At 49.7% G+C, this 20,518-nt stretch overlaps 1 protein-coding gene across 1 annotated transcript in view; it reads left to right on the top strand.

Annotated features, from left to right (window-relative positions):
- The window catches only part of SRCAP (Snf2 related CREBBP activator protein), an 845,719-nt gene that overhangs the window by 361,230 nt on the left and 463,971 nt on the right, over positions 1-20,518 (top strand). Inside the window, 1 exon segment of the mRNA XM_029606814.1 lies at positions 3,369-3,505. Coding sequence (XP_029462674.1) covers positions 3,369-3,505 — 137 coding nt within the window.

Here is a 20,518-nt window from a genome sequence, read left to right as displayed (position 1 = left end):
CCTTCCGCCTGCCCGGTGGGGTTCAGGATGCCCTCTACCAAATTCCACCCCAGTTGTTGTGCCTGTTGCATGCCGTTGGGTACATTTGGGGCATGTTCGGACATCCTCAGCTCGATTCTCACCCATATGTGAGGACTACCATCCTGCTTGTCCTGTGAGAAAGCAAATGTTGCTTACCTGTAACAGGTGTTCTCACAGGACAGCAGGATGTTAGTCCTCACGAAACCTGCCCGCCGCCCCGCGGTGTTGGGTTCGTAACGTTTTGTTTTATTTTTTCGGCACTGCCTGTAGCTGTCAAATAAGACTGAAGGGGGACTCCTGCTGGCTGCAGGGTTAGTGCCATGCTGGGCATGCCCAGTAGGGGCCAGTCAAAGTTCTGGAAACTTTGACAGAAGTTTTCCGTGATTGGGCTCCATCCTGATGATGTCACCCATATGTGAGGACTAACATCCTGCTTGTCCTGTGAGAACACCTGTTACAGGTAAGCAACATTTGCTTTCTCAGAGGACAGCAGGATATTAGTTCTCATGAAACCCACCCACCTTCCCTGGGAGTTGGTTTCTCCATATATTAGCTATATCATGGACTGCGGGACTTTGCTTAGGGGGCAGAGTGATGACTTCAGCTGCACATGCCCAGTAGGGCATGTTTGAAAGTTCTAGAATGTTTGAGATCAAAGTTCCAGACCGGGCCTCCATCTGATGATGTCACCCATGTGTGAGGAGAACACCTGTTACAGGTAAGAAACTATGCTTTCTTTCACAGGTAGTTTTGAGTTTTCACGTGAATTGGTCTATGTCCTTGCCGTCATTGGATAAGCAGAAGGATGCAGAGGAGAATGTGCTTCTGTCTCCTCTGGATGTGTGGCAGTATTTTCTGGATTATTTCAAAGTTACTAATGAGTTTTGAAAGACTGATCATCTCTCTGGGCTGTACCATGGTGCATGGAAAGGTGAAGTGACATTTAGAGCTTTGGTGGCACGCTGGATTAAAGAGGTGATCACAATGGCATATATATACACTTGGGGAATCCCCTTATCAAAACAGGTTTAGGCTCCATTACAGAGGAGTGCAGGCCACTTCATGACAGGACTCCAGTTGGTGTCTCCGTTAGAGATTTGAAGAGAGGCAACCTGGTCATCACTGCACACTTTTTCCAGAAACTGCCATCTGGATGTCAGAGTTAGAGAGGAGTTTGCCTAGCTTTGGCGCACAGCCAAGCAGCTTCCCGCCCACAGAAGTAGTAGTTTTGGCACATCCCATGCAATGGGATGTGCCAAAGACTGAGAGGTGAAATACCGTATTTTTCGCTCCATAAGACGCACTTTTTTTCCCCCAAAGGTGGGGGGAAAATGTATGTGCGTCTTATGGAGCGAATATAAAAAAAAAAACCCAAACAAAAATCTAACAAACCCCCCCCCCCCCCCCCGACTCCCCCAAGACCTGCCGACTTAATTTCCTACAACCCCCCACCCTCCTGCCCCCCCCCCCCCCCCAAAAGACCTGACAAATTAATTTCCTGCAACCCCCCACCCTCCTGACCCCCCCAAGACCTGCCAAACGTCCCTGGTGGTCCAGCGGGGGTCCGGGAATGATCTCCTGGGCGTGGGCCGTTGGCTGCCAGTAAACAAAATGGCGCCGACAGCCCTATGCCCTCACTATGTCACTGAGACCGACCGCTGCTATTGGTCGGTCTCAGTGACATAGTGAGGGCATAGGGCCGTCGGCGCCATTTTGTTTACTGGCAGCCGACGGCCCTATGCCCTCACTATGTCACTGAGATCGACCGCTGCTATTGGTCGGTCTCAGTGACATAGTGAGGGCATAGGGCCGTCGGCGCCATTTTGTTTACTGGCAGCCGACGGCCCACACCCAGGAGATCGTTCCCGGACCGCTCCTGGACCCCCGCTGGACCACCAGGGACGTTTGGCAGGTCTTGGGGGGGTCAGGAGGGTGGGGGGTTGCAGGAAATTAATTCGGCAGGTCTTTGGGGGGGGGGTCAGGAGGGTGGGGGGTTGTAGGAAATTAAGTCGGCAGGTCTTGGGGGAGTCAGGAGGGTGGGGGTTTGCAGTAAATTAAGTCTTGGGGGGTCGGGGGGGTGGGGGTTGTTAATTTAAAGGGTTGGTTTGGGGGGGGGGGGGGGGGTTCCCAGAGAAAGAAAAGTTTTCTGATCTGGGGAGTGGACCGAAATGGCCCTCCCCAGATCCGAAAACAAAATGGGGAGAAAAAAAAAAGCTATGCACTCCCCTAATTTGCTCCATAAGACGCCCAGACGCAGATCCGGTTTAGCACAATTTTTTTTTTTTTTTTTAAATTTTCCCCCTCTGAATCCTAGGTGCGTCTTATGGTCAGGTGCGTCTTATGGAGCGAAAAATACGGTAACTACTTAACCTATAACTTCCTTTCCTCTCTAGCTAGGCCATGTTCCCTCCCAACATTGCTATGTTTCTCTCCTAGATTGGTTCCAAGAATCTAATTTTACAGGGCTAAACAGGGAAGGTGATTGTCAGATTTACTAGCAATTTGTCATCGTTTGTGTGAGTATGGGCTTTATCTTTTACCCTGTTCTTGCTATAGTCTATTTTCCCTCTAGTTCTTTCGATCCCTTGGTCTTCTGGAAGTTAAAAAAAAAAAAAAAAAGACTGGATAATAGATATTTATAGATGTGATTTCAAGTTGTTCTTTGGTTATAAATTTGTCCACAGCTTTTACAGATAATACAGGCAGGGTGGTGTCAGCATGGATGCATATAAGGAGTGACATTAGCGAGCCTGTTGATCACAGTTTCAATCTACTGTTAGACATGCATAACTCATGTGTGATAGCTGGCCTGACTGTTTTAGAGGAAAGGAAATTATCAGGTAAGTAGTCATTTCATCTTTTATGCATGCAAATGCATGCCAAGCAGCTAATTTCAAGAGTGGTTGGATTTTTTTTGGGGGGAATGCGCAATATTGCTGTTTTACGTTTATTATTCCCTTATCGCAGCTTGGTAAATGTACCTGTCAGTTTAGCTGAGGCTTGATCTGATTGATTGATCCCAGTAGTTTTTGTATTTGTTCTGTAGGTGTATTTCTAGGAACTGCGTGACCCCTGGGTTGTGTGGGGCCCCGGTGTCCCAGTATTTCTAGAAACCACCAGGTACTTGCACAGAAGCAAGCTGGTGAGTAGCAGGAAGGCCAGTGTAGGAGCACATGCACAAGTCAGCTGGGTGTTTGGCAGGCCCCTCTGATTGGCCATGGGGTTAACTCTGAGTGCGTATTAGGGGTGGCCTAAGATGTTGCATAAGAGCAGGTATCATTCCTCCTTCACTCCTAGATATCCAGTAACTTCTCAGCCCTCTGACTTTTATCCTTTACCCTAACCAGGTAACTGGGGTCCGCACCTAATCATCGTGCCCACCAGTGTGATGCTGAACTGGGAGATGGAATTCAAACGCTGGTGTCCTAGCTTCAAGATCCTCACCTACTTTGGTGCCCAAAAGGAGCGGAAGCTTAAGAGGCAGGTGAGAGATTCATCTGCTCTGTGTTGCAGAGAGGCAAAGCAGGTGGAGAGGGTTTCTCTAGCCCTGTTTAAAGCTAGGGAGGGGAGAAGGTCAGAGGGCCATTTGATAAATTACTGCAAGGAAAGATCAGATATGTTAGTCTTTGTCATAGTGAAATAGTCCACTTTATTATAGTGAGCTTGAAAGTGAAAAGTCAGTCTCCACTGTTTGGAGGGGGTAGAAGAGGCAGGTACCAGTTCTAGTGATGGAGGTTTGATAAAGGATGTGTTGTGTAATATTGGTGAGGAAGGGCAAGGCTGTGAGGGGGATATCTGCTCTGTATCTAGTTATTAAAGCGATAGATGGGACAGGTAAGGGGCTTCTGTGTTATCAGGCTTTTGACCTTGTGTATGCAGTATTCCCTTTTTTCACTGTGAACAAGCAGGACAGAATGTGGCCACACAGTTGTGATGTCATCTGAGGGCATCGGCCTGGATGTATACTCTCAGAACTCAGGAAAACCTTTGAGCATATAGAGGGAGTGACCCCACCACAGTCCTGTGCAGTCTCCTCAGTCTTTTTTTTTTTTTTTTTCTTCTGCTGGGGCAAGACTTTCATTTTTGCTCTCTTAACTGACCTGAGTTTTTGTTCTTCGTCCATTTAGATTTGATTTCTTCAATGTTATTTTTTCTTTTCTGCTTTTTTCATCAAGTCTCATAAACAAAAAAAATTGGTTAGTCATGTCAAGGAAAGCTCTGTTTCCCTGTACGTACCAGGATCAGTCCAGAAAAGTGGGTTATGTATCCCTACCAGCAGATGGAGTCAGAGAGCAAAACTTTGGGCACTGCCATATATACTGTAGTGCCACCTGCAGTCCCTCAGTATTTTTCTGACTCCAGCAGACAGAGATACACCTGCAGTCTTAGTGGTGTTTGAATTTTTTCAGGTTAGGTAGTTAGAATTTTTTCTTTTTTCCTGCGATTGCTTCCTGAGGTGTTGGGCACCTTCGTGGGCCATCCCTCAGTTGAGGCCGGGTACCCGGGGGGTTAGATACCCCTGACTGGGTTTCACCCGTTCCAGCTCAGGGAGTGAAGGCCAGGGACTCCTGGCCTCTCACCTCCATAGCTATTTCAGCTGCTCCCTTAACTCCTGCAGGAGGCAGACTCTACATAAAGTTGACAAAAAGAAATCAGTTTGGCGACTTTTTCAACAACTTGAGGTGAGGAGTTTGTGCAGGGGGGGCCTCCGTTTCGGCGGCTGTTCAGGGAGCTTAGCTGAGCCTTTCCTCGGCTCCCGGGGTTCTGGGACAAGTCTAGAGGAGGAGTTAAGTGTGTTTTGGCTGCGACCCCGTTTTCTCAGCGCGTCTCGCCGTGATTCTCATTCTGACGGGACCCGGAGCGCCATTTTGGATTTTTTTCCCCATGTCTGCTCAGTTCGCGATTTTCTCCGTCCAGGCCTTCCTTCTCAGCACGGGCCGCATGACGGTGCAGTTTTGCCGACTGGGCCCGCGATTTCGGCCAGCAGACTCCCGGGGGTGTGGGGGCTCTAGAGCTCCTCCTGTTTCTAGCCTTCCTGGATTGGGCAGCTGCCTGAGGGATGGAAGGTCCAGCTGAATTGGCGGCTCCCTCTCGTGGGGAGGGTACAGAGGCCTCTTAACGCGTATTGAGGGAAGAGGTTGCCGGCCCCCCCCCAGTTTAGCCCTGGTGGGGGCCGATTTCACCCTTGGCTCTGGAGATCCGGCACCATTCAATTCGCCAGAGGGGTTTTCACCTGAATTTATTTTGTTGATGCATCAAGCCTATTTGGCAAGGAAGCATTCAGCGTTTAAGAGACAGGGGCAGCCGGGTGACTGGGTGGAGCTGCCTGCAAAGCTGGGGCAACATGGACCCGCAGCCATGGTCTGGAGAGCCCCCCCCCCCCGTCTTGGGGAGGATGCCTTAGAGCCGCAGGATCCGGCCCCAGGGGCAGGGGCTGCGTCACCCTCTGCTGTGGGTCCAGCGGATCTGAATCTGAACCCGGATTTGGGGGATATGGATCCGGATGAGGATGATGACGATGACATCCAGCCTACTGAGGGAGATGATCCCAGTGTGGTGTGGCTGTTTAAGCGGGATGAGCTGCGCCCGCTGATTCCCCAGGTGTTGGATATCCTGGGCCTGAAGATTTCCCAAGAAGATTCTGATAACGAAGGAATTAATCCGGTTCTTGATGGGATCTGGGGCTCCACAACATCTTTTCCATTACCTAAAAAGATTCGCAAGCTGGTTACCCGCGAGTGGGATGCTCCTGAAGGTGGGCAGGGCTATGGTGTTTTCGACAGATGTTTTGGAATTCCTAAAGATTTCGAAGGTGGACGCGGTGGTTTTCTGCAATTACAAAGAAGACATAGAAATGACGGCAGAAGAAGACCAAACGGTCCATCCAGTCTGCCCAGCAAGTTTCGCACTTTTTTTTTCTTTTTCTAATACTTATCTGTTACTCTTGGCTCTTAGTAACCTTTTGCTTCTATTTCCCTTCCACCCACACCATTATGAGAGAGCAGTCTTGGAACTGCATCTAAGTGAAATATCTAGCCCAATTAGGGTTAGCAACCGCCGCAATAAGCAAGCCATACCCACGCCCACCTGCCCACCCAGACTAAATAATTCAGTCCTTGTTGGTTGTTGTCTGTATATAGATCCACCTTTCTTCATTCCCCCTGCCGTTGAAGCAGAGAGCTATGCTGGATATGCATTGAAAGTGAAGTATCAGGCTTATTTGGTTTGGGGTAGTAGCTGCCGTAACAAGCCAGCTACTCCCCGCTTTTTTGTGAATGCAAATCCTTTTTTCCACATTTCCTCTTGCCGTTGAAGCTTAGAGCAATGTTGGAGTCACATTAACCATATGTATGTTTATTGAATAAGGGTATTATCTCTAGGTAGTAGCCGTCATTCCCGCGAGCCACCCACTCTTCATTCACGTCCTCTAGACTTTATGGATCCACAGTGTTTATCCCACGCCCCTTTGAAGTCCTTCACAGTTCTGGCATTTACCACTTCCTCCGGAAGGGCATTCCAGGCATCCACCACCTTCTCCGTGAAGAAATACTTCCTGACATTGGTTCTGAGTCTTCCTCCCTGGAGCTTCAAATCGTGACCCCTGGTTCTGCTGATTTTTTTTCCCGACGGAAAAGGTTTGTCGTTGTCTTTGGATCATTAAAACCTTTCAAGTATCTGAAAGTCTGTATCATATCACCTCTGCTCCTCCTTTCCTCCAGGGTGTACATATTTAGATTCTTCAATCTCTCCTCATAAGTCATTCGATGAAGACCCTCCACCCTTTTGGTCGCCCTTCTCTGGACCGCCTCCATCTTGTCTCTGTCTCTTTGGAGATAGGGTCTCCAGAACTGAACACAGTACTCCAGGTGAGGCCTCACCAAGGACCTGTACAAGGGGATAATCACTTCCCTTTTTTTACTCAATATTCCTCTCTCTATGCAGCCCAGCATTCTTCTGGCTTTAGCTATCGTCTTGTCACATTGTTTCACCGACTTCAGATCATTAGACACTAACACCCCAAGGTCTCTCTCCTGCTCCGTGCACATCAGCCTTTCTCCCCCCATCGAATACAGTTCATTCGGATTTCCACTCCCCATATGCATGACTCTGCACTTCTTGGCATTGAATCTCAGCTGCCATATCTTCGACCACTCTCCCAGCTTCCTTAAATCCCGTCTCATTCTCTACTCCTTCAGGCGTGTCCACTCTGTTGCAGATCTTCGTGTCATCCGCAAAAAGACAAACCTTACCTTCTATCCCGTCCGCAATGTCGCTCACAAAGATATTGAACAGGACCGGTCCCAACACCGATCCTTGCGGTACACTGCTTAAAACCGCGCTCTTCAGAGAGAGTTCCATTTACCATCACACATTGTTTTCTGCCCATCAACCAGTTTGCAATCCAGGCCACCACCTCGGCACTCACTCCCAAGCCTCTCATCTTATTCACACTGTGTGGGACTGTATCAAAAGCTTTGCTGAAATCCAAGTAGATGACATCGAGTGCTCTTCCTTGATCCAATTCCTTGGTTACCCAGTCAAAAAATTCTATCAGATTTGTCTGACAGGATCTTCCCCTGGTGAATCAATGTTGCATCTGATCCAGCAATTCTCCCAACTGTAGATAGTTCACTATTCTCTTTCAACAGCGACTCCATTACATTTCCCACCACCGAGGTGAGGCTAACCGGTCTGTAATTACCAGCCTCTTCTCTGTTTCCACTCTTGTGAAGCAGGATCACCACCGCTCTTCTCCAGTCACTTGGCACCACTTCCGTTTCTAGGGATCTATTGAACAGGTCACACAGTGGACCCGCCAGCACATCTCTGAGCTCCCTCAGTATCCTGGGATAAACCTCATCAGGCCCCATGGCTTTGTCCACTTTGTTTCCTCAGCTCGTCCCATACATTCTCTACTGTAAATGGAGTTACATCTACTCCATTCCCCTCTAGTTTAACTAGCAATGGTCCTTCTCCAGGGACTTCTTTAGTGAACACAGAACTGAAGTATTTGTTTAATATTTCAGCCATTTCTTCGTCTCTCTCCACACATTGATCCTTTTCACCTTTCAATTTCACCATATCACTTTGAACTTTTCTCCTTTCACTGATGTATCTGAAAAATGTTTTGTCACCTCTCTTAATCTCTTTGGCAATCCTTTCTTCCTCTTGACTTTTTGCTGTCTTGATTACTTTCTTTGTCTCCTTCAGTTCTACCAGATATTCTTCTTTGTGCTCCTCCCTTTGAGATCCTTTGTATTTCTTGAATGCTGTTCTTTTAGCCTTTATTTTGTCAGCCACCACCTTGGAGAACCAGATAGGTTTCATTTTTCTTTTGCTTTTCTTTACTTTTCTAACATATAGATTAGTTGCCTTGGTAATTGCTCCTTTTAGTTTGGTCCACATCTCTCTCGTTCTCCTAGCCTACTAGTTCTTCCTCCAGGTACTTCCCCATTTCATCAAAGTCTGTGTTTTTGAATTGCAAAACTCGGATTCATGTGCTTCTTTTCCGTATCCATTTTGTGATATTAATCCATACCGTTTGATGATCACTGGTGCTGAGGTGGGCGCCCACCTGCACATCAGAGACATTATCTCCATTTGTGAGCACTAATTCGAGTATAGTTCCCTCTCTTGTGGGTTCCATTACCATTTGTTTGAACAAAGCTCCTTGCAGAGCATCCACTATTTCTCTACTATTGTTAGATTCTGCAGATGGGATTCTCCAGTCTACATCCGGCAAATTAAAGTCTCCAACAATCACCACTTCTCCCTTCTTTCCCATCTTTTGAATGTCTTCAACCAGATCTCTGTCAAGCTCTTCCTTTTGGTTTGGAGGCCTACCTTGAAGGACATGCAGGACTGCAAGCTGGAGGTCCAGTTGAAGCGGTTTTTTGAAGTGGCTGCACTGAGCCTACGGGCGGCGGTTTGCGCTAGCCTTATGCAGAGGGCGTGCCTCTGGGTGCAGAATTCGGCTGCCAACTCTGGGGCCGCTGGTGGTGATGCCCTCCGTCCCGCCAGATTGGAAGCGGGCAAACGCGTATGTGGCGGATGCGCTGTATGATCTAGTGAGGACCTCGGCGCGGAGTATGGTGTCCGTTGTGTCGGCTCATCGACTACTCTGGCTTCGAAATTGGGCGGCGGACTTGTCATCCAAGTCGCAGCTTTGTAATCTTCCCTTTAAGGGCAAGCTACTATTCGGGGAGGAACTCTATCAGCTGGTTAAACTGCTTGGTGAATCTAAGGGCCATAAGTTGCCGGAAGATGATAGGTCTTCTAAGAAGACATTTCCCTCCCGGTTTCGCTTTCGGGAGTACTGCCGTTTTCGTACCAGTCGATATTCCATGTCTTCGACCTCCAAACAAGCCCTAGGACGTCAGCAGTCCTTTCGTGGGGGTCGGCGCACCGGTAGAGACCCTGGACACCTTGGCGCAGGAACCAGTAAACCCCGCCCAATGAACCCACGGGCTCCCATTCCATCGCCAAAGCTGTCTGAGGCAGATTATCCAACTTTTACATGGAATGGGAGCGGATTACCTCAGACCGCTGGGTTCTGGAGGTGATCAGACGGTTACGCTCTAGAGTTTTCACGGCCAGTGTGGGAGGTTTTTGTGGAGTCTCGCGTGGCCTCTCACACCAAACGCGAAGCAGTTAAGGTAACTCTGCAACACCTCATCAAGCTACGAGCGATTGTCCCAGGTTCTGATGTGGAGCAGGGACGGGGAAGATACTCTGTTTACTTTGTGGTTCCCAAGAAGGAGGGCATGTTTCGTCCCATCCTCGATCTTCAGAAGGTGAACCGCTGTCTTCGGATCCCTCGTTTTCACATGGAGAACTTGAGGACTGTAATGGCTGCTGTACGGAAAGGAGAGTTTCCAGCCTCCCTGGACCTCACTGAGACGTACCTTCATATCCCTATCTGGCTGGACCACCAGCGGTTTCTGCGTTTCAAGGTCTTGGGACAACACTTTGTTTCAAGCCCTGCCGTTTGGTCTCGCAACAGCCCCTCGGACGTTCACCAAGGTGATCGTGGTCGTAGCGGCCTTCCTTTGCAAGGAGGGGGATTTTGGTCCACCCTTACCTGGACAACTAGCTGATTCGAGCAAAGTCACGAGAGGACTGCGAGAGATCTGTGCGCATGGTGATGGGGACCTTGCACTCACTCGGCTGGATCATCAATGTGCAGAAGAGTCGCTTGGAACCCACGCGGGAGTTGCTTACTTGGGAGCGTGGTTTGACATCTTGCACGGAAAATGTTTCTGGCGACTGACTGGGTGACAGTTACAGGACCAGATCCACTCTCTCTTTTGGAGAAAGACCCCCACAGTGTGGCATCTGCAAGTTCTGGGGTCCATGGCTTCAACCTTGGATTTAGTGCCGTGGGTGTTCGCTCACTTACGACCGTTGCAGCATGCGCTTTTATCTCGATGGAGTCCGGTGTCTGAAGAATTCCACCTACCAATGCCGTTGTTTCCAGAATCCAGAGCCAGTCTGTCATGGTGGCTCTGGATTCTGCGGGGGGTGGACTTGGAAACCCCGAATTGGCTGATAATCTCCACTGATGCCAGCCTATCCGGTTGGGGAGCGGTGTGTGCGGACTGGTCCGCCCAAGGTCTCTGGTCGCGGACGGGAGTGCACATGGTCCATCAATCGGCTTAAGATACGAGCAGTGTGGCTAGCCCTACAAGCATTCCTACCCTGGAGGGTGTTCTCCGACAATGCAACAACAGTGGCTTACATCAACAGACAAGGCGGGACAAGAAGTCCAGCGGTGGCACTCGAAACATGACTCCTATTCGCCTGGGCGGAACATCATCTACAGGCGATCGCCGCATCTCATGTCGCAGGCGTGGAGAACATGCAGGCGGATTTTCTCAGCAGACAGCAGCTCGATCTGGGGGAGTGGGAGCTGTCTCCCGACGCCTGGAACCGCATTTGCGCCAGGTGGGGTGTACCGCAGTTGGATCTGATGGCAATGCATGCGAATGCGGAACGCTTCTTCAGCCGTCGACGGGAGCCGGGCTTGGTGGGTCTCGACGTGCTGGTGTGCCGCTGGCCCACGGGAATACTTCTTTATGCCTTCCCTCCCTGGCCCCTCATCAGTTGGCTTCTCCGTTGCATAGAACTCCATCCAGGCAGGATGGTTCTCGTAGCCCCAAGAGTGGCCGCATTGTCTGTAGTTCGCGGATCTGGTTCGCTTGGCTCTCAAGGGCCCTCTACACCTCGAGTATCTACCGCGCCTACTTCGTGAGGGTCCAATATTTTCGGATCGGGAGGATCACTTCTCTCTCGCGGCTTGGCTTTTGAGAGGCGACGTTTACGTTTGAAAGGCTATTCCGAACAGGTCATTTCTACGCTTCTACAGGAGAGGCGACCAGCCACCTCTATGGCCTATGTGAGAGTGTGGAAGCTGTTTGAAGCATGGTGTCAACAGTGTTCCTGCGATCCGTTAGGAGTGCATGTCCCACAGGTCCTGGAGTTTCTGCAACAGGGTCTCACTAAGGGGTTAGCGTTAAATTCCCTTCGTGTTTAAGTAGCAGCACTCTGTGCCTTGCTTGGCAAGTTTGACGGTGGCTCGCTGGCAGTGCACCCAGATATTGATCTGTTTCTCAAGGGGGTTAAACACTTGCGGCCACCCATCCATTCTGTGTGCCCTGATTGGAGTTTGAATCTAGTGCTTCGGGTGCTCTGTGGTCCCCCCTTCGAGCCTCTCTGCGGAGCTTCCTTGAAGGATCTCACTTTAAAGACTGTATTTCTCTGGTGGCTATTTGCTCTGCACGTCTGATTTCCGAGTTACAGGCGTTGTCATGACGGGATCCCTTTCTTCGCATTCACGACGATAGGGTATCCTTGCGCACAGTTCCGTCCTTCGTTCCGAAAGTTGTTTGGCTTTTCACGTTAATCAGACTGTGGAGCTGCCGGAGTTCCCTCACTGGTCTCGTGAGTCCTCCCAGGGCAGGGATTTGCATTTGCTGGACGTGCGGCTCATCTTGTTGCGTTACCTGGAAGTTACCAATGATTTTCGACGGTCCGATCATTTGTTCATTCTCTTTGGTGGCCCAAAAGGGGGGGGGGGGCGCGACAAAGCGTCTAAGGCAACCATTGCTCGCTGGATTAAAGAGGCCATTTGTTCGTCACACATTGCCCGCGGACGCCAAGTTCTGTTGTGCCTCCACGATCATTCCACTCGAGCCCAGGCTACTTCCTGGGTGGAATGTCAATTGCTGTTGCCTCAGGAAATCTGTAGGGCAGCGGTGTGGTCTAAGTTGCACACTTTCACTAAATATTATCGTCTGGACGTAAGGGCGACTGAGGGGGTCGTCCTTCGGTGAGAGTGTTCTACTTGCGGGTCTTTCGGGTTCCCACCCAGTGTAGGGTGGCTTGGGTACTTCCCACTTTTCTGGACTGATCCTGGTACATACAGGGAAATGAAAATTGGTTCTTACCTGCTAATTTTCATAAGAACATAAGAAAATGCCATACTGGGTCAGACCAAGGGTCCATCAAGCCCAGCATCCTGTTTCCAACAGTGGCCAATCCAGGCCATAAGAACCTGACAAGTACCAAAAACTAAGTCTATTCCATGTTACCATTTCTAAGGCAGTGGCTATTCTCTAAGGGGCGGATTTTAAAAGGCGCGCGAATAGCCTACTTTTGTTTGCGCTCCAGGCGCAAACAAAAGTACGCTGGATTTTAGTAGATACGCGCGGAGCCGCGCGTATCCACTAAAATCCTGGATCGGCGCGCGCAAGGCTATCGATTTTGTATAGCCGGCGCGCGCCAAGCCGCGCTGCCTACCCCCGTTCCCTCCGAGGCCGCTCCGAAATCGGAGCGGCCTCGGAGGGAACTTTCTTTTGCCCTCCCCTCACCTTCCCCTCCCTTCCCCTACCTAACCCACCCACCCGGCCCTGTCTAAACCCCCCCCTTACCTTTGTTGGGGGATTTACGCCTCCCGGAGGGAGACGTAAATCCCCGCGCGCCAGCGGGCCGCTAGCGCGCCGGGACGCGATCTGGGGGCGGGTCCGGAGGGCGCGGCCATGCCCCCGGGCCGTAGCCACGCCTCCGGGCCCGCCCCCGGAACGCTCCCGACACGCCCCGAAAACGCCGCGCGGTTCGGACCCGCCCCCGACATGCCCCCTCCAAAAACCCCGGGACTTACGCGAGTCCCGGGGCTCTGCGCGCGCCGGTAGGCCTATGTAAAATAGGCTTCCCGGCGCGCAGGGCCCTGCTCGCGTAAATCCGCCCGGTTTTGGGCGGATTTACGCGAGCAGGGCTCTGAAAATCCGCCCCTAAGTGAACTTAATAGCAGGTAATGGACTTCTCCTCCAAGAACTTATCCAATCCTTTTTTAAACACTGCTATACTAACTGCACTAACCACAACCTCTGGCAACAAATTCTAGAGTTTAATTGTGCGTTGAGTAAAAAAGAACTTTCTCCGATTAGTTTTAAATGTGCCACATGCTAACTTCATGGAGTGCCCCCTAGTCTTTCAACTATCCGAAAGAGTAAATAACCGATTCACATCTACCCGTTCTAGACCTCTCATAATTTTAAACATCTCTATCATATCCCCCTTCAGCCGTCTCTTCTCCAAGCTGAAAAGTCCTAACCTCTTTAGTCTTTCCTCATAGGGGAGCTGTTCCATTCCCCTTATCATTTTGGTAGCCCTTCTCTGTACCTTCTCCATCGCAATTATATCTTTTTTGAGATGCTGCGACCAGAATTGTACACAGTATTCAAGGTGCGGTCTCACCATGGAGCGATACAGAGGCATTATGACATTTTCTGTTCTATTCACCATTTCCTTTCTAATAATTCCCAACATTCTGTTTGCTTTTTTGACTGCCGCAGCACACTGAACCAACGATTTCAATGTGTTATCCACTATGACGCCTAGATCTCTTTCTTGGGTTGTAGCACCTAATATGGAACCCAACATTGTGTAATTATAGCATGGGTTATTTTTCCCTATATGCATCACCTTGCACTTATCCACATTAAATTTCATCTGCCATTTGGATGCCCAATTTTCCAGTCTCACAAGGTCTTCCTGCAATTTATCACAATCTGCTTGTGATTTAACTACTCTGAACAATTTTGTGTCATCTGCAAATTTGATTATCTCACTTGTCGTATTTCTTTCCAGATCATTTATAAATATATTGAAAAGTAAGGGTCCCAATACAGATCCCTGAGGCACTTCACTGCCCATTCCCTTCCACTGAGAAAATTGTCCGTTTAATCCTACTCTCTGTTTCCTGTCTTTTAGCTTTTCATTCCTGTAGTACCAAGGATTAGTCCAGAGGCCCACCCCTTTCTTCAGCTACCGCAAGACAGCCTTACTGAGTTTTCTTCTTGTTGTGCTGATGGTTGCACAGAGCTCCGTTTTTTTGCAGACATGGTTGATGGAGCAGTTGTTTTTCTACTGGTTTTTCGGGAAGATAATTTATGAGCCCGAAGGGCAGTTCTGTTGGGCTGAGTTCCCTTCGTCCATTAGTTATGTTAGTTTGGTACATGTGGGCTTGGATACAAGTCTATACTGAGGGACTGCAGGTGGCACTATAGTATATATGGCAGTGCCCAAAGTTTTGCTGTCTGACTCCATCTGCTGGTAGGGATACACAACCCACTTTTCTGGACTGATCCTTGGTACTACAGGAACAAAAATTAGCAGGTAAGAATCAATTTTCATTTAAATTGTGTAAGAAATGTAGCCATAAGATGACTACCTTTGACCTATACAAATTCTGCCTCAAATGCCTAGCACCTTCACATATGTTAAATTATGAAGCTTTTGCCAAAATGTCACCAAGAGCCATCAGATACAGGCAGCTTAAATTATTTTCTGAGACCTCCTCCCTAGAAGGGGTAAAAGCCTCAATATTTAGAGGACCAGAGCCAAAAAAGAGGCCCAAGTCACACAGGCACCAAAGCAAGGGCTCTGATTATGTTTCACTCCCATAAGGATAAAAAGACATTTTTAGTGAGTCTTCCTCCTTATCTAGCTAGACCAGTCTAGATGTTGTGTGCAGTCCTGTCCAGTGCATGTTATGCTCCCCAGCTCCCAGATGGAGACTGAGCAAAAGGCTCACAGACATCACCCCAAATAGAGTCCTGTGCTGCACTCAGCCTGCCCATGTTCTCTATCAGCAGCAGATGCTAGGAGAGTATATCCCTTGCTGTATCTTAGTCCCAGTGTTTAGGTCGGGTGAATAGAGAATTTGGATTTGGCTAGCGACTGGAGTGATGGTCTTAGGCCTCCTTCTCCTGGTTGAGCTGCTCCTGGAGTAAGAATCTGGTGAGTTTCTAGGGTGTAGCCAGATGGATTTAGGACCAATGGGTTATGTGCTCCCCTGCTAGCAGATGGAGATGGAGTCAGGTTCAAAGCTGACGTCATCCTAGATATAGCCCTGCAGTGACCTCAGCCATTCAGTATCTCTCCGTCTCCTAGCAGATGTAGATGTGCTATCCCTGCACCAGCAGCGGTGTTTAGCGGAATTGCAGCATTAGTTGGAAGAAGAAATTCAAAATTTTACCTCCTAAATTGGAAGAAAGATTGAGCCATGCTTTCCTGCGGTGATACCTAAGGGTCCCTCCCCCAGCTGAGAATTCCTGAGGCAATTTCTGAGTTCCCTCAGAGGTGTGTCCGGTAGCCGGTTCCCGGCATGGACTTTGCTGCTGAAGCAGCTGAAAGGCAGCTTGTGCAGGAAGCCGAGCGCGGCGGTAACAGCCTAAGCCCTCTCCCCCCGTAGCCGGAGACAGTCTCTGTACTCAGCCGGTAAGCATTGAGCCCAGGTAAGTAGAGAACTCCTCCTATCCAGAGATGTGGAAGGGCTTCGGTAAGTGGTTCCCAATCCCATTAGGGATAGGGAATGGGGGTTTTCCGCAGATAAGCAGGCTGCGTTAGCCATGTATTCTGGTGATCATCCTCCGGTCCTCTAAGTGGCGGAGCTCCTTAAAGCACACAGAGATGAGCTCTATGTGCCTGCTTGCCTATATAACCACGTGGTTCCCAGTCTGCTTCAGTCTTCTTTCTCCGCGCTGCATGGTGCATGCGGAAGATCCCCTTTCTAACTAACGTTTTTCTTTCTCTTTCACTTACAGGAAGCACCTCTCTGCAGACCTGCATTCAGCAGGGGCAGGAATTCTGCAGTGGCCCTGGTTTTTCCCTGGGCCTGGATTTACTTAGCAAGTTCAAAATTCTCCCTTCCTCTACGTTCGCAGAGGGAAGGATTGTGTAGTGAACCTGGGCCGGCTGGGTTCACCCCGGGCTTGATATAAGCCCATGGAGGAACTCTGCGGCGGAGAAGGGCCCCCAGCACAACACCTAACCTGCTATAGTCCCCATATTGAGGGTAGCGGCAGAAGAATTTTCCAGGAATAACCCTCCTCCAGGCCCGATGGTTAGGCTACCCGAGATCAGGGTCTGGAGGCCCCCCTTGGAGGAGCTTCCAGCTCTGGGGGATAGCCTCATCTCAAGTGGCCAGTGTGTCGCTGACGCGGGTGCCATTAAAGCATCAACGGGTGGATCGATGCTGGCCAAGGCGGGTGCATAGATGCGGACGCACCGAAGCATTAACGGCGTACCGAGGAGTATAGACACCAAAATGCTGATGCATTAATGGCGCGCCGAGGCACATCAACGCCAAAGCACCAATCGCATCAATGGTGAGGCCAGCCCAGGAGGGAGAGTAGCTCCCCTGGGAGGAGCAGTGCCCTATAAGTCTTCCAGCACCAGTTGAATACTGGCCAGTGGCTAACAATGTTATTTTCTGATCCTGGGCCAGAACTCGCTTTGTTTGGACTGGTGTCTGTGCTCGACACTCTGGCATCTGTATGCCGCCTTTCTAAAGCTGGACAAGTGGCAAGCTTTAAATCTCATTGCCACGGCGCAACCAGTGCGCCGTGATGGGACAGACATCAATGCCCAGTGCATTAAGGCTCTAGCCCCAGTCACTAAGATGATATTAATTGTACTGGGGTCAGTGCTATCCACAGGGTGGTGCTTTTGATTAAAGCGTGTGATCACTGGATGGGCCCAACAGAGTGTCAATGCCCCTCACCAACACCGGGTCTTATTGCCGACGCTGAGGGGTCGAAGCATCCCAGGGATATCTGCCTACCAGACTGCTTCGATCGTCCATCACCACTGCCATCCAGGACTGTGAGGGCATCTTCCTCGGTGCTGGAGAATGACTGGGCCGAGCACCGTGGGAATCGTCACCGGCATAGTGACCGTCCATCACCAACACCATCCATGACATCGGTGGCATCTTCCTCGGTGCTGGAGAATGATGGGCCGAGCACCAAGGGAAACATTGTTACCACCATGGTAACCGTCCGTTACCATTCTGGACATCGGTGGCAGTTTCCTTGGCGCTGGAGAATGACCAGGCCGTGCACTGAGGGAAGCACCGGCACCGACGCGAGTCGACTCCTAGTGCCGGCACTGACCCTGCATCGGCTTCAATGGTTATCGAGCCGATTGCGAAAAGGTCATGGGTAGAGGAGCCTTCAACTCCCCCTCTACCCAAGAAACCAAGGCGATCCTCACTGATATAGGTGCCGGGTACTGAGCCCCCACAAGTTCCTGTGGAGGTGCCAGTAACGCCTACCCTGCCACCCCTGTAGCTGCGATACCTACACCAACTTTCAGGAAGGAACTGGACTGTTTCATCCGCCAGGCAGTGCTCGATGCTGTCCGATACTTACAGCCATCGATGCCGGCCCCCATACCGGCACTGGAGCCATCGATATTTGCACCATTGCTAACCAGGCTGGATACACTCATCTGTGCCCTTCCAACACAACCTGGACCATCGATGCCAAAGCAACCTGCAAAACCTCTGAAATCCCCAATTCCCATTCCGGAGTCCTCAGACGAAGGCATGGATTCCAGTCCTCTGTCACCGATGCCTGGACCATCAGGGCTTTCGGGACCAAGAGGCCCTCGTTTTCCATCGATGCTTCTGGTGCCACCGAAGCCTGCATCGGTGCCACCGCGTATTCCATCGAGGCCATCGAAGGATCCATCTGTACCAACCCGCCCTCTACCAATCTTCTTTCCTCCTTCAGGATCTCGACAGGAGACCTTTTCTGATACATGGGAAGATGTTGACACCAACACATCTATGGAGGATATCTTATCAGAACCATCTCCTCCAGAGGAAAGGAGAACATTTCCTCCAAAAGATCTCTCGTTTGCCAATTTTGTTAGGGAAATGTCAGAGACAATTCCCTTTGAACTTATTACAGAGGAGGACACACACCACAAAACATTAGTGCTAGTAGATCTGCAACATCGTCTCTGGGAGCATCCTTGTGCTGTGCAGCCTGTGAATAAGAGGACAGATGCCACTTATCTCGTCCAACATATTCCTGGATTCCAAAAATCACAACTGCCCCATCAATCAGTGGTAGTTGAATCTGCACAAAAAAAGGCCAGAAGACTGCGACCACATTCTTCAACACCTCCTGGCAAGGACCAAAAATATCTTGACATCTTGGGTCGCAAGATGTTTCAAATTTCTATGCTAGTGTCACACATAGCTGCATACCAACTTTACATGAGACAGTATCAAAGGAATCTCTGGAAGCAGGTTCAAGAAATAACTGACTCACTTCCCCAACAGCAGCAAGATAGTCTCAACGCCATACTACATAAAGGCCTTGAGGCTGGTAAACATGAGGTTTGTGCTGCGTATGACTCCTTTGAAACAGCTTCTCGTGTGTCAGCAACAGGAATCGGCACCAGGAGGTGGGCCTGGCTAAAATCCTCTGATCTGAGACCTGAAGTCCAAGACAAACTTGCCGATTTACCATGTACCAGTGAAAACCTATTCGGCGACAAGATACAATATGCAGTGAGACCCTGCGGCAATTATCAATAGTGACTACCGAGGCCCCTTCTTCTGCAAGAAGATCCACTAGAAGGGACCCTAGAAAGCAATTTTATCATCCACGCAGATACTACCCACCTGCATCTCGTGTGAGACTACTAGGCGGTCTCAGAGAACAAATCCTTGACAGCCCAAAACATCCAGGCCCCAGCCCACCACCACAAAGAAGCCAGGCCTCTGGTTTATGAAGCATATTCAGAAAACAGCAGTCACGCCATAAATCTAAAACCAGATTTGCCAGTAGGAGGTCGAATTTGCCACTTCATAACCAACTGGCTCAAAATTACCAAAGACCAATGGGTTATATCCATCATAACCCAGGGATTTTTATTTATTTTTTTTATATACAGACATTCGATCTGAGATATCACATCGGTTTACATTACCATCTAAACATTCTCCTGGTACCCTGGACTTACCACCCAATCCTCTGTGGATGCAAAGAGATTACACAAGTCTTCTAGAGTCAGAGCTGTCCACTCTTCTGGGCACCAGGGCTGTGGAACCTGTTCCCCAGGCACAGCAGGACAGAGGGTTCTACTCCCATTTCCTCATTTCAAAGGAAACAGGCGGCCTCTGCCATATCTTAGACCTTCGCAGTCTCAACAGATTTCTACGAAAAGAAAAATTCAGGATGGTGTCCTTGGGCACCATGCTTCCCCCTTCTGCAAAAAGGAGATTGGCTCTGTTCTCTGGATTTTCAAGATGCTTACGCTCACATTCCAATATTCCCACCTCATCGCAAGTACCTGCACTTCCTAGTGGGGTGTCAACACTTTCAGTATCGGGTCCTTCCTTTGGGACTTGCCTCGGCACCCCGTGTATTTACAAAGTGCCTAGCAGTGGCTGCGGCCCATCTATGCAAGAGAAGCATACATGTCTTTCCTTACTTGGATGACTGGCTCATCAAGAGCCAATCCAAACAAGGAGCTCTCAATGCCCTCAAGCTCACTATCAATCTACTGGACTCGGATTTCTCATCAACTACCAAAAATCCCACCTGACTCCATCTCACCTCCTTACTTTCATCGGAGCAGATTTGGACACCACAATGGCGAAGGCCTTCCTGCCCAACAATCGCGCAGAAACACACTCCTGACTAGTTGTAACTCTGCGCACAAAGAAAACAACCTCAGCCCATCAATTCCTAACTTTGCTGGGCCACATGGCTTCCACTGTCCACGTCACTCCTATGGCCAGGCTGGCCATGAGAATAACTCAATGGACTTTGAAATCTCATTGGCTCCGAGCCACTCAACCGCTCTCATCCCAGATCCAAGTAACCCACCAGTTACGTTTATCGCTTCTCTGGTGGACGAGCAAAGACAACTTGCTAACATGTCTGCCTTTTCAGCAACCAGTTCCACAGATAACTTTGACCACAGATGCATCCACCTTTGGGTTGGGGAGCTCATGTGAACAATCTGAAAACTCAAGGTACTTGGACACGACTCGAAGCAACGTTTCAGATCAACTTCCTAGAGCTTCGAGCCATACGTTATGCTCTCTATGCGTTCAAGGACTGCCTTTCACACAAGACTGTTCTTAAACAGACAACACAGTTGCAATGTGGTACGTGAACAAGCAAGGCGGCAC

The sequence above is a fragment of the Rhinatrema bivittatum genome, chromosome 6 (genome assembly GCF_901001135.1).
Source record: "Rhinatrema bivittatum chromosome 6, aRhiBiv1.1, whole genome shotgun sequence".
NCBI classification, from domain to species: Eukaryota; Metazoa; Chordata; class Amphibia; order Gymnophiona; family Rhinatrematidae; genus Rhinatrema; species Rhinatrema bivittatum.
Note: the sequence above shows the minus strand (reverse complement) of the source record. Positions and strands in the feature narration are given on the sequence as shown.